We start from the raw sequence: 14028 nt of genomic DNA on the forward strand, positions 1-14028 counted from the left end.
GTGTCATCTGCATATCTCAGGTTATTGATATTTCTCCCGGCAATCTTGATTCCAGCTTGTGTTTCTTCCAGTCCAGTGTTTCTCATGATGTACTCTGCATATAAGTTAAATAAACACAGTGACAATATACAGCCTTGACGTACTCCTTTTCCTATTTGGAACCAGTCTGTTGTTCCATGGCCAGTTCTAACTGTTGCTTCCTGACCTGCATACAAATTTCTCAGGAGGCAGATCAGGTGGTCTGGTATTCCCATCTCTTGAAGAATTTTCCACAGTTGTATTGTGATCCACACAGTCAAAGGCTTTGGCATAGTCAATAAAGCAGAAATAGATGTTTTTCTGGAACTCTCTTGCTTTTTCCATGATCCAGCGGATGTTGGCAATTTGATCTCTGGTTCCTCTGCCTTTTCTAAAACCAGCTTCAACATCTGGAAGTTCACGGTTCACATACTTTTGAAGCCTGTCTTAGAGAATTTTGAGCATTACTTTACTAGCGTGTGAGATGAATGCAATTGTGCGGTAGTTTGAGCATTCTTTGGCATTGCCTTTCTTTGGGATTGGAATGAAAACTGACCTTTTCCAGTCTTGTGGCCACTGCTGAGTTTTCCAAATTTGCTGGCATATTGAGTGCAGCACTTTCACAGCATCATCTTTCAGGATTTGGAATAGCTCACCTGGAATTCTGTCACTTCCACTAGCTTTGTTCGTAGTGATGCTTTCTAAGGCCCACTTGACTTCACATTCCAGGATGTCTGTCTCTAGGTCAGTGATCACACCATCATGATTATCTGGGTCATGAAGATCTTTTTTGTACAGTTCTTCTGTGTATTCTTGCCATCTCTTCTTAATATCTTCTGCTTCTGTTAGGTCCATACCATTTCTGTCCTTTTTCGACAGAAATGTTCCTTTGGTATCTCTAATTTTCTCGAAGAGATCTCTAGTCTTTCCTATTCTGTTGTTTTCCTTTATTTCTTTGCATTGACCGCTGAAGAAGGCTTTCTTATCTCTTCTTGCTATTCTTTGGAACTCTGCATTCAGATGTTTATATCTTTCCTTTTCTCCTTTGCTTTTCGCTTCTCTTCTTTTCACAGCTATTTGTAAGGCCTCCCCAGACAGCCATTTTGCTTTTTTGCATTTCTTTTCCATGGGGATGGTCTTGATCCCTGTCTCCTGTACAATGTCACGAACCTCATTCCATACAATATATAATTCAATTTACACAGGAAGAATAGGAATGGATTAATTTAAAACAACAAGTTTGAAGCTTACCTGTTCTCCATTGAGTGTCTGGAGAATCCTGATGTCTCTGCCCTCCATTCTGTAGATGACAACCTGGCCTGTGTGATTGTACCTCGGCTGTCCAGCAATGTAGAGCACATCTCCAGGAGTAGTGGCAGAGCTTACTGTGTAACCTAACAAAAGAGAGACGCCAGATATACTTGCTGGCCCCTTAAGAGTCTGCATGGAGTAAATCAAGATCTATTTTAAATGGCTGGGAGAATCATTTTTATATGTTTATATGGACATCTCTTTTTTTGAAAATAAATGTTTTATTTAATGCAGGTAAATTTGTGTTGGTTAGAGCTGTTAGTTTGTTCCCTGATTATCTACCACAGTTGCTTCATTCTGAAATGTATTTCCCTCCAAACCTTAGATTTTCACTGTTAAAAGGCAAAAATGATATAACAATGACAGAAAAACACACATACATACATACACGTACACAACTCTAGTAATCTCAACCTACTCTTCGGTAAAAAACCAGCTGTATTTCATTTGGACGCATGTGCTTATGCTATAGAAATCGATAATTTTATACAGTTGGAATCATAGTTAATGTAAACCTTTTCTGTATCATTGTCTAGGTTTTTAACTGTAATTTCAAGTGGCTGAAGCTTATTTATCTGAATTAAAGTAGAAATGCCTTGTGTTTAAACCTCAGGACCATTTCCTGATGAAATGGTGGAATTTACATGGTTTTTACTTTTTTGGCATAACACTTAAGTCTGCAAAGACATCTTTGAGCACTTACTTTTTTTCTTTCTTTTGGACTTTTTTGATGACAAATTTCAAGGAATAGATTACCAGATCAAATTTTTAATGGTTCTTATAACATCTGACAAATTGTTTCCAGAATATTTGTACTAGTTCATTCCATGAACAGCCATTGGAGAGGGTAGTTTCACCAAAATTTCACAAACATTAGGTATATAATTATTTAAAATTGTGGGTGCTCTAATAAATGTTAAACAATATACCTTGCCATGATTTTAATTTTCATTTGTTTGATTAAAAGTGAGCTTGAATAACTATCTCTCATGTTTAATCATTCCTCTTTTTAATTGAGCTTTCATGCCCTTTAAAATTTTAAAGTCTTTAAGACTGATTATTATTAATTTTGAATGAAGAATTAGATTTATTGTTTGTATGTCTAGAGAACAAAGCTAAACAAATAGATAAAAATTACCATGTGCAGATTTCAACTCTACCAAAGGAAGAAATGTTCTAATAACCAGTGCTGGCCACCACTGGAGTAGAAGGCAGATTATTTTTCCAAATGCCACAGAATAGCATTCCTTACTGAGAAAAAGATTATATTGATAATTTACTTACCAAGTATTTTACCATAGGATAATACTTTTACTTTTTTCCAAAACTTTAAGAGAGAAACAGAGGTTTTGTACTCAAATATATTTATTTTTACAAATGCTAGGGGAACACAATTCCTCAGCCACATTTTCTTTCGTAAATACTTTTCTTACAATTTCATTGCTTCATCTTAGAGCTTTTTTTAAAAAAAATTACTATACATAATAGACTGTATTCTTTTCCAGACATGTTATGTGTTATATTTTTATTACTAACCACAATATTGCTTAGAAAATAAAAACTTTAGGGTAATGTTTATATAAAAATAAAATGGAAAAGAAAAATGTACAAAACAAAGGTTATTTTATTTCATGTAGGTCTCTTAGAAATATTAAGAAGGGAGTGGGGCGAGAGTGTTAGTACACATGGTTTTTTTTTTTTTTTTTTGCAATTTCAGAGCTATGAATGCAAACTGGTAAAACAATCTTTAAAAAATAAGTTGAAAATTATGTTTGAGGCTGGAGTTTTTTATTATCTAGTTGACTTTGATGATGCACACTTGATAACTAAACTACTAGCTGAAACCTTCACAGGGCCAGTAACAACCCAGGCAGGTATTCCTGGCTGAAGCTTGGGCGTCTAAAAACAATAACAAGAGAGCAAGAAGGAGGACTCAGTGAAGTCTAATTTTAATGCAAGGAAAATCATTATAAAGATTTAAAAGTTTATACCACTTTCTGAAAAAGAAAGGCACAGAACTGAAGAGAAAGGAAAATTGATGACATAGCTCTGTGTGTGGATTTATGAAGAGTACATCCTGTCAGCTTTCATGATTCACTTCTTGGGAAAAGTGCTAGAATCAGGTGAGGTAACGGGAAACACAGGATCTGTCTTGATTTCATGTGTTTGCCTCACCTCTTTACCTTTCCTCTTGAATCAGTCTGGTGTGATTAGAAATCAGCAAACTGTGGGTCGGGGAAGCAGGGAACAGGATCTTGCCTGTATTTTCACCAGCAGGGCCACTTGCTCAGTGCATATTGGCAAAAGCCAGTTGCTGGGTTACAGAAAGATGGGTGCATAACTGTCCTGAGGGAGGTTCCATGGCTGGTTCCCGCTGCTTTCTGATCATTATTGGTTACTATAAGATTTTTTAATAGACTGTCTACCTCCTCCTTACCTTCCTTCAGAATTTTCATAGTCTAACAACTTTCAATCCACACAGATTGGAAGAACACATTCAAACTCTTCTTAATGTGTAAGCCACACAAGGAAACATTTTGAAACCTTAATTTTAGATTTGGAATAATATTTGGGGGAAAAGCCATTTTTCTCCCTTGATCTCTTTCTGAGTGCTTTTCCATTTTGAAAGAAATCTTACATATATTAGACTTCATATCAGCAAAATATCTAAAGCACTAACCTGTGACTAAGCTAATAAAAAGATTTAAAAAAATCTTCAAAACAAACAAAAAATCATTTTATTACACTGTCAACAATATACGCCCAAATTTCCTTTTTTGGGCAGAGAGGAGTCATATATTATAAATATGTGGTCAGGAGTGAAGGTTCTCAATTTTTTTTGCTTGCAGCAGTATCTTTCAGTCTTGAATTCTCTAAGTCTGCTTTAAGCAAACCATTAACCCAAGGTTTTTGAGAATAATAGATTTAGACTTCTTTAAGGTTTTTTATTTTTAAAAAATTTAATCATATAATCACTCAGAATACTAAAAATAATATAGTTTTATTTATCAAATAAAGTTATTATTTAATATATTATTAAATGTGGTGTTAATGTGTGAACTTCCTTAGAGTAGTGACAATGTCATTCACATCTTTGAGGATGTCAATATCTTTGTGCACAATATCTTTAATGTTGTAACTGTTCACTACTAATTAGTAGTAGTATTAGTATCAGCTACTCTTAGTAGCTATATAATATACTTGTATTAGTTTTCTATTGCTGCTGTAACAAATTACCACAAACTTGATGGCTTAACACATCACAATTTTATTATCTTATAGGTCAGAAATCAGCCCTAGGTCTCCCTGCGCTAAAATCATGGTGTTAGTAGGGCAGGGTTCCTTCAGATGCTACAGAGAAGAATCCATTTTCTTGCCCACTGTGGCTCCTAGAGACCACTCACATTCCTTGGCTTTTGGCACCCATTTTCCATTTTTAAAGCCAATAACATTAATCTCTCTGACCATTTTTCTATGGTTCTGTCTCTTCCTGTCCACATCCAGGAAAGCTTCTCTGATTTTAAAATCTCATGTGATGAGATTGGGGCCAACCAGGTATCCCAGGCTAATCTCTCATGTCAAGATCCTTAGCTTAATCACATCTGCAAAGTCCCTTTTGTCACATAAGATCTAAGTCTGGAGATTAGGACATGGACATCTTTGGGGTCTATATTCTGCCTATCATAATACTAATAAGAGGAATAATTGGGGGTCACCTATTGGGGGTCACCTATTGGGGGTCAACTCTCTGTCACAACACTAAGTACCTTACAGGGATTATTTATGCTCATATTCATAACAATGCAAATGTTATATACCTGTGTATGTAAACTATTTTTTATAAATAAGAAAATCAAGGCTTTGAGGAATAAATTAATTTGCCTAAAGTGATAACCAGGGGCAGAGTTAGAAAACAAAGCCAAGACGCCTGTGACCTCAGAGCACCTCTGTACTGTCTGACTGCATACCTAGGGCCACAATCACTTCAAGTCAAGTATGATGGGGTCAGCAGCTTTATAATTTTTATTTTCATGTGCATGATGTTCCGTCAAGTGGATTTACCATTTACTTCACTATTCTCATATTTTTGAACATTTAGGATATGTCATTTTCCTCAATATTATAAGTAACAATACAGTGAAAACAACCATTCCCTTGGCATTCTTAAATAACTGATTTTCCCTTTAGGCTAGATCCTCAAAAGTGAAATTTCTAAGTCATTATGGTGTAAACATTTTTATGAGAACAAATGTTCTCCAATTCTTCTGTCTAGGATGGAAAGAAACCTCATGTTAAACTGGTTCTAGATTTCAAGGTATTTTACATATTAACAGAACAGTCTCAAAGACTCATAGGACACGAAGAGCCTTTAGAAACTATCTAACCTAACCTCCTGTCCTCTTTTTAGGTATTCTGTCCCCTAGCTCCTATTACACCAGTAGTGACTGGGTGGTTCTGTATTGTCTCTTATCCAAAACGATAAGCTTCATCAACGCAGGAATAAATTTCCCTTATTTACCTGTTACCCTTAATTTACAGCTGAATATTTGACACACTGCAGGCACTTATTATTTGTAAGTGTTTTCTTGATCAGCCCAGAATCAGCATTTTGGTGTGGTGAAATGAACACTGGAATAAAAATTTAAAAACCTAGATTCCAGTTTCAGATTTGCCATAGTTAACTGTGATATAATATTTCTAGTATTCAGTTTCTTAACTTGGCAAATTAGATGTGTACCAATTGCTTTCTAAAATCTCTTTTAATGCTAAAACTGAATATGAATTTTAATACCAACCCCTTTATTTTACATCACAATCCTTCAAGTATTTAAAAGACATGCAGGGTACGCTGTTTTCTAACCACCATTTTTTTCAGGTTTGGTGGGGAGAGGGATGGGTAGATGGGGATTGTTTTCAGATTTATAGTCTTTAGATAATTTTTTACTGGTGATTCTAGTTCAGCATTTTCTTTTATAATGTGTGATGCTTAGGACAAAGCTTAGAGTATTCTAGCTGCTCTCTGACTAAGGCAGAATGAAATAGGACATTTATGAGAAATAGACTAGACTTCTGTTAGTGCAGTTCAACAACGTGTCTTAAGGGGATTTAGCACTCACATTATACCTGCTGCTAACTGTTATATATTTTTAATTACCAAAACTCCTCAGACTCTTTATTCTTCTTAAATTCTGTTGCCTCTATAGCTTTAATACATGCCCTCAAATAAAAAGATGTACAGATGTGCCATTAAAGAGAGAAGAGAAATGCTCCCCCGATATTTGTTAAGTGAATAGAGAGAGCTGGGAAACCATATCCTGAGGGTCCTATCCATCCTGTGCGTGTGTGTTAGTCACTCAGTCATGTCCGACTCTTTGGGACCCCCATGGACTGCAGCCCACCAAGCTCCTTTGTCCATGAATTCTCCAGGCAAGTATATTGGAGTGGGTAGCCATTGCCTTCTCCAGGGGATCTTCCCAACCCAGGGATCAAATCTGGGTCAGGAGATTGCCTGCACTGCAGGCAGATTCTGTACCATCTGAACCACCAGGGAAGTCCTTCCATCCTAGGCCCTCCCAACTGCTTACTGAGATGGACCAGTGATGGAAGAGTCCCCTGGTATCCCCCAGACAGCTCCCAGCCTGGCACAAATTCAGAATAAAGTGACACCAGACATGTACCTCCTCATTCTAGGCAAGTCTTTGGGAAATCATTACATTACTGGGCTTCAGTTCAATATGTATCTGATTGTCAGCAAAGATATTAAAGAAGAAGTCATATGACATAACAAGTAAAATGTTTACCTTCCAAAATTAGGACCCATAGAGAGAAACTAATGATAAAAAATATTTAAGAGAATATGGGAGTCTGGGCTTCAGGGTAGCCTAAGTCAAGTTTTCTTTTTCTACCTTTGCTTCCTGTTCACTGGGTCTGAAGCATTTGGTGACATTAACGAGAATACCAGACACAGAGAGATCTCAAAAAGAGTGAATTTCAGCCCAAATCCCTCCCTGTGTAGACAGTCCTTCTGAGAAAGGCCCCTCATATTCTATTATTTTTACTAAGGTTACTCAGAGGCCTGGAAACTTTCATGGGTCCTATAAAATATCTAACTTGTAGAAGTGATCTCTTTTACAAAGTCTGCCTATCTAAGTAAATAATGCTAAAAATTAAAAAAAACACAAAACTTTTCTAAAAAACCAGCTTTCTATCAATTACATCCAAACTTTACCTAAATAAGAAGCAAGAGGTTCATTCTTCTTTGTGGACTCAACATTAAAGGTTGTGTTCTGGGGAATTACGCTTTGATCAGCCTTCTGCATGACAACTGTTCCATTCCAATCATAGGCTCCTACTGCTCCAAGCATGATCCAGTCCTGATATCCAAATAGAGAAAACAATGATATTTAACAAAAATAGTAGTGTAAACACGTACATAGCATTAATAGTATGATAAGTACTATTCAAAGAGCTTTACATATATTAAACCATAAAATCGTCCCCAAAGCCCACTGGGCTAGATTCCATTATTACCACCCCCATTCTACAGAAGAGGAAACTGAGGCAGAATAAGGAAATTTCCCTAGGTTATACACTACAATTGCACCCTGAAATGTCAATATTCCTGTGCAGGGACCATGGTATGAGCACCTTTTCTTCCATCTACTATAAAGAATGTATTTTCTAATCTTGTCTTTTTGCTTTATGGCTGTTAAGAATTCTGGGTCTTGAACATGGACTTCTGGTAAGACCCTTGAATACTTTGACACTGAGAAAAAGATACATATATTTAGCAAATATGTTAAATTAAATATTTTATTTAGTTAGATGTATAATTACAGAAGGAAGACCTCAAGCTGATTCATGATTATCAGTACAGTGTAGTGAGCTGTGGGTGTGATAACATGTTTTCCTAATAAGCCTGTGAAATGCTGTTTCCTTTTTTTAAAAAAATTATGACAACTAATAACATTATTTTTTTCCTATTAAGAGTTTTCTTTTCCATATCCATTTTTAAAGTCTTTATTGAATTTGTTATGTGGTTACTTCTGTTTTATGTTTTGGTTTTTTGGATGTGAGGCATGTGAGATCTTCTTGACCAGGGATCAAATCCATACTCCCTGCACTGGAAGGCAAAGTCTTAACCATTGGCCCGCCAGGGAAGTCCCCTCTTTCCCATTTGGATTATAAACTACATGGTCTGAATAACTGCTCATGTCATGAACTGCAACTTGCATCTGTAATGCTGATGTCTCAGTGTTGACTTTGAGAAAGGAAACCTAAAAAAAAAAAGATGTTTTCTACCAAGTGGTCAATGTACCTGTGAATAATGAGCACTGAAGCCAGTCTGAGACATTTCCATCTCAAAAGATGCTGCTGATTGGTCCACAGTAGCTGTAACAGAGGAAGAGAGTCGCCTTTAGCACACTACTCATTTGCAGAAGACAGAGACCTAGTACCATCTGTGGTTTTGACCAACCAGAACTTCTAGCATCTTTAGAGCATTTCCAGTGCAAAGATTTCTCAACCCCAAAATTCCTAGGCAGGGCTGAGTAGAGGACCGAGAGGGTTAGCATAAGGGCTGTGTCTCACATTCCTGACAGTTTCCCCACCCTTGTTGGAGGGGCTAAGAGGTCTCCAGTCATGCTTCTGTTCTTGTACTCTGTCTATGTTGGAGCCTATGGAGCTTGGGATCAACATGGTTGAAAGCTCTGTATCATACCCTCATGCCCTGGGTATCCTCCTGCGATTAGGCTAAACTTATTAAAATGTCAGAGGGCCAATAACATTTGCTTCACATATTTAAAGAGGTTTCTTGATTCTACCAGCCTCATTGTATTTCCTGTGGTATATCCTCTCAGAATTCCACTGTTTGATAAGGGGTTTAGGGACTCTGGTTTGTATTTGTCCTGATGTCTGACTGTGGGTGTCACTCACAAATCAGGAGGAGTCTTTCTGACAGGACTCCAGGCCACATGCCATTCAACCACACATTTTTTTAAAGATCCTGTACCCATTTTGAAGCTCATTACCGAAACACAGAAACAATCCAGAGCATTCTTTGGGAGTGTGCTGCTCTCAAAGTATTCACCAAGCCAAAGCCACACCCTCCTAAGGGGATTAAGGGAATGCTGATTTATTTGCTTTCAGGAGGGAATTACGGGTTTATTTGGCCTTGCTGATAAGTTAAAAATAGCACATAATTCTTTAAAAGTCGATCTACTCTTTCACTGAGGTATGAGAGCAATCTAATTTGTGAACTCAAACTTACTAGTTATTTTACCTGTATAAAGTTGTTAACAGATACATCAGTAATTGCCTTTTAAAGGACTAGATTAAACGGAGAAATCAATCAAGAATTCAACTATGTCATTTTACTCTCACATACAAATTGTCCTCTAATTTAAATGACTAAAATGCATTTTAACTTTAATTTGAAACTTTATTTTGGTTTCACAATGGGGTAAGATGCTTTACGATTTATCTCTGCAAGATCAAAGAATGAAGTAGTGGGGACCTACATATTTCCAGCACCTTCCCCTGCTGCTGCTCTGTTTACAACTGAGAACAGACAGAAGGAAGTTCTGTGGAATTCTGCCTGCTCAGGCTTCATCCTGGTGAAGCACATCATGCATCCTTGAACTTCTTGTTGTCAACTTCTCCCTGGACTTGCTCATGGGCTTTTTCCAAGGGCTTGATGGGAAAAGGGGACATTAGTTTACCCATTTTATTGGGCAAAAGCTGGTGTGTTCACCTCACTAGGAGGCACTGTCCTTTGGGCAAGCATGATTTTCACACTTGCTGCTATTTACCATCTAAAGATAAATGTTGATAGGAAATGGAGATTTCCCAAGTAACAAGGAAAGGTAGCCCTTTTGGATCTCATTATGAAAAAAATCAGAAATAAACTAGTAAAAACACTGCTTTTGGTTAGCCCTGAAAGTATAATGATAAAGATATGGGAGACATTTTTAAACCTGAGGAGTTCCTTATAAGATGATTTCTTTTTTAAATATGGAGGTACTTCTTGGAGTACATAGCTGCTCCAATGTATAATCTTTATCTCATGGTGTGGTTAGGTTAGAAAGTACCTGAAAATGTCATTTAAAGCAGATGAATCGCTCCTCCATCCAATACCTCATATAGCCTTCATTCCTACACATCTTAGGTTATATTTACTTACTTAAGATGAGATTTAGAAATGTATTATAACTGTATTATGTATTTAGACTGTATTATGCTCAACTAAGTAATTTTTCTTTTAAATGATTCTTTCAGATTGTTTTTATTATACCTGGTCCATGTTATTAAAAACTGAACATGTACAAGGACTTGGAAAACCCAATATAGTTCCTTAAGGCCAGTCAAAGTCATAATCCAGCATATTAGTAAATGCTACTTGGCTAGCTGTTGTGACACCAAGGCCACTTAAAAGTGACTTGTACACAAAACACAGGAGAGCCAAGTTCATTAGAAGCAGCTGTGACTTTAGACTAATAAGGTGAGTGTTCTGTTTCTAAAGGCACAGGGTAAAGAAGCCAGGGCAGAAGGAAACCAGAAAAATTCAGAGTGGGTGGGCTGTAGATCCCCATCATCTCTGAAACAAACTTCTTCCTTATTGGTTGCAGTCCAGTCATGAAATCAACAGGGTGAGTCATAATCACATTTTTTTTTAATTGAAAGATAACAGAGTAGAATGGAAGTGATGAAACTATCAGAGTGCAACACATATAATAAGGGTTTTGGGGGAAATGTTTTTTATATGTATACATATGTGTGCACTGGGTCACTAAGCAAAATGTATTGATTTTCATGAGTCACTATCAAAAAAACTTTGAAAGCCTTTACTCTAAACCATTTTCTTTCCTTTCACTACTTTTAAATATTCTCTGTCACTTTTCCCAGCCACTTAATGCTCAGTTAAAACGGTCTACAATTTTTCAGTGATGTCTCTTTCTCATTTTGTCTTTCTATTTCCCATTATCAGGTTATACCAGGGAGATGGAGAAGGTGCTTGTAAGTTTCTGTGTTTAAGGTAAGAAACAACAGTCCTCAGCATGGCCTGTCCTCACAAGGACAGAGTCAATAGGATTCAGACAGAGCAGAACAGCAGAACGGTTTGGAGGTTTCTCATCCTAGGTTGAGAAACAAAGACATGTTCTCTGACTCTCCAGATCATCAGAGAATGTGAACAAGAGACTTTTTCAGTGTGCCTGGCATAACAATTCTGAAGACTTTTTTTTTTTTCCCCTCAGGGAAGATCTAGTTCCAAAGTCATTTGTTCCTTGATGTCTCTACCTCAGGCAGAGGAGGGAATGCCATGAGTTGTTATTCCCAATAGCCAGTTGCTATTGAAAAATCAAAGAAAAAATTTACAAAGAAGTAGCATGACTCAGACAAATATAGTGAACCAATATTTTGCTGCCATGGGTCTTGAGGCAGAGCTCCATGAAGACCTTTCAAAAGGGCAAGGAGCAAAACAGAAAATAAATGAATGAAGGAGATGTTGTATAAGAACTGTCCCACAGAAGCCCAAAATGAGAAATAAAAACGTGAGCTAGTGTCTCCATTTTCTAAACTTGTGTCACAGGAAAGGAATAAAACACACGGGCACATTTTTGTTTTTGCGTATCTGTTGGACTATTGCCTTCATCGGGCCCTCACATCAGTACTGCCATGTCCTTACAAAGAGAGCTGCCAGCAGACAGAGTGCTACAGGACAGATTTATAGAAAAAGGGCATTGTTCCATGGTGGCTGCTGTACACAGTAAAAACACATCAGCCATGTGGTAAAAACAAACACAAAAACCCATTGAGTTTGAATTGCAGACAGAACATTCAGGCTTATGAGGAAAAGTCATACCTTCCAGGGCGAAGATTCTTTCTCCCAGAGCTTCAACAATAGTGACTAATGCCAATTCATCAGAGACATTGAAGAAATGCTTTTCAGTGGGTTCACTTGCTATTGATTTTATTTCCTCCACAAATTTTTCAGTGCTCAAATTTCCTCGGTTATAGCTGCCAAGAATCTAAGTCATCAAAAACAGCAAGAATATCTTTTAAATTCTAGATGTTAAACAAGAATCTCAAGCATTTTGTCAATAAGCAAGGCAGTATATGTTAGCATATAGTTCCTTGTTGTTTAGTAGCTAAGTTGTGTCTAAATCTTTTGTGACCCCATGGATGGTAGCACTCCAGGTTCCTCTGTCCTTGGGGTTTTCCAGGCAAGAAAACTGGAGTGGGTTGCCATTCCCTTCTTCAGGGGATCTTCCTGACCCAGGGACTCTTTACTGTTGATCCACCAGGGAAGCTCATATAGTACTGTGGCATAATGCAATTTTTATGTACTTCCACATTCCTAGAAGGGTAATTTTCAGAATCTGTAGATTCTTTAATATTAACTGTTTTATATTAATTCTCTAATATATACTGTAATTGCTGTAGAAAAATATAAAGGGTAATCCTGTACCCTTCCAAAGTTTCTTCTCTGCCATTCCTGTGTCCCTCTTTATTAACAGCTATATCTTTAAAAGTAATGTTACAGTTTCTGAGTATCTCTGATATTATTCCAGTCAGTGACATCACCATTTGCTGGCAAAAGCTAACAGCCAGTGAATTGCTTGATCTCAAACAGGCAGTACTTCCTGAAACTCTTACCAAGGGGAAGTCAGACATGTATATTTTTTAAACAGATGTTGGACTAAGTAGTAATCTAACTTGGCAATCTAGAAAATAAACAATTGGGACATTCCTGTTTGAAACAAAATGCTTAAGACAGAAACATTCTTTTTAACAGAGAAGAGACAGAGGCAGGAATTATCTGCTATCAGTTCAGTTCAGTTGCTCAGTTGTGTCTGACTCTTTGCAACCCCATGAATCGCAGTACGCCAGGCCTCCCTGTCCATCACCAACTCCCGGAGTTCACTCAAACTCAAGTCCATCGAGTCGGTGATGCCATCCAGCCATCTCATTCTCTGTCGTCCCCTTCTCCTCCTGCCCCCAATCCCTCCCAGCATCAGAGTCTTTTCCAATGAGTCAACTCTTCGCATGAGGTGGCCAAAGGACTGGAGTTTCAGCTTTAGCATCATTCCTTCCAAAGAACACCCAGGACTGATCTCTTTTAGAATGGACTGGTTGGATCTCCTTGCAGTCCAAGGGACTCTCAAGAGTCTTCTCCAACACCACAGTTCAAAAGCATCAATTCTTCGGCGCTCAGCTTTCTTCACAGTATAACTCTCACATCCATACACGACTACTGGAAAAACCATAGCCTTGACTAGACGAACCTTTGTTGGCAAAGTAATGTCTCTGCTTTTGAATATGCTATCTAGGTTGGTCATAACTTTCCTTCCAAGGAGTGTCTTTTAATTTCACAGCTGCAGTTACCATCTGCAGTGATTTTGGAGTCCCCCAAAATAAAGTCTGACACTGTTTCAACTGGTTCCCCATCTATTTCCCATGAAGTGATGGGACCGGATGCCATGATCTTAGTTTTCTGCATGCTGAGCTTTAAGCCAAATTTTTCACTCTCCTCTTTCACTTTCATCAAGAGGCTTTTTAGTTCCTCTTCACTTTCTGCCATCAGGGTGGTGTCGTCTGCATATCTGAGGTTATTGATATTTCTCCCGGTAATCTTGATTCCAGCTTGTGCTTCTTCCAGCCCAGTGTTTCTCATGATGTACTCTGCATAGAAGTTAAATA

The 14028-nt window shown here is 37.6% G+C and overlaps 1 protein-coding gene across 1 annotated transcript in view; it reads right to left on the reverse strand.

The window, feature by feature from the left end:
• The window catches only part of ITGA1 (integrin, alpha 1), a 180208-nt gene that overhangs the window by 54526 nt on the left and 111654 nt on the right, over positions 1 to 14028 (reverse strand). The window contains exons 9-12 of the mRNA XM_010857177.1: positions 12191 to 12356; positions 8648 to 8721; positions 7559 to 7703; positions 1270 to 1412 (exon numbers count right to left, since the gene is read on the reverse strand). Coding sequence (XP_010855479.1) covers positions 1270 to 1412; positions 7559 to 7703; positions 8648 to 8721; positions 12191 to 12356 — 528 coding nt within the window. The remainder of the gene's footprint in view (positions 1 to 1269; positions 1413 to 7558; positions 7704 to 8647; positions 8722 to 12190; positions 12357 to 14028) is intronic.

This window comes from Bison bison, unplaced genomic scaffold, assembly GCF_000754665.1.
Source record: "Bison bison bison isolate TAMUID 2011002044 unplaced genomic scaffold, Bison_UMD1.0 scf7180017864378, whole genome shotgun sequence".
Taxonomy (NCBI): domain Eukaryota; kingdom Metazoa; phylum Chordata; class Mammalia; order Artiodactyla; family Bovidae; genus Bison; species Bison bison.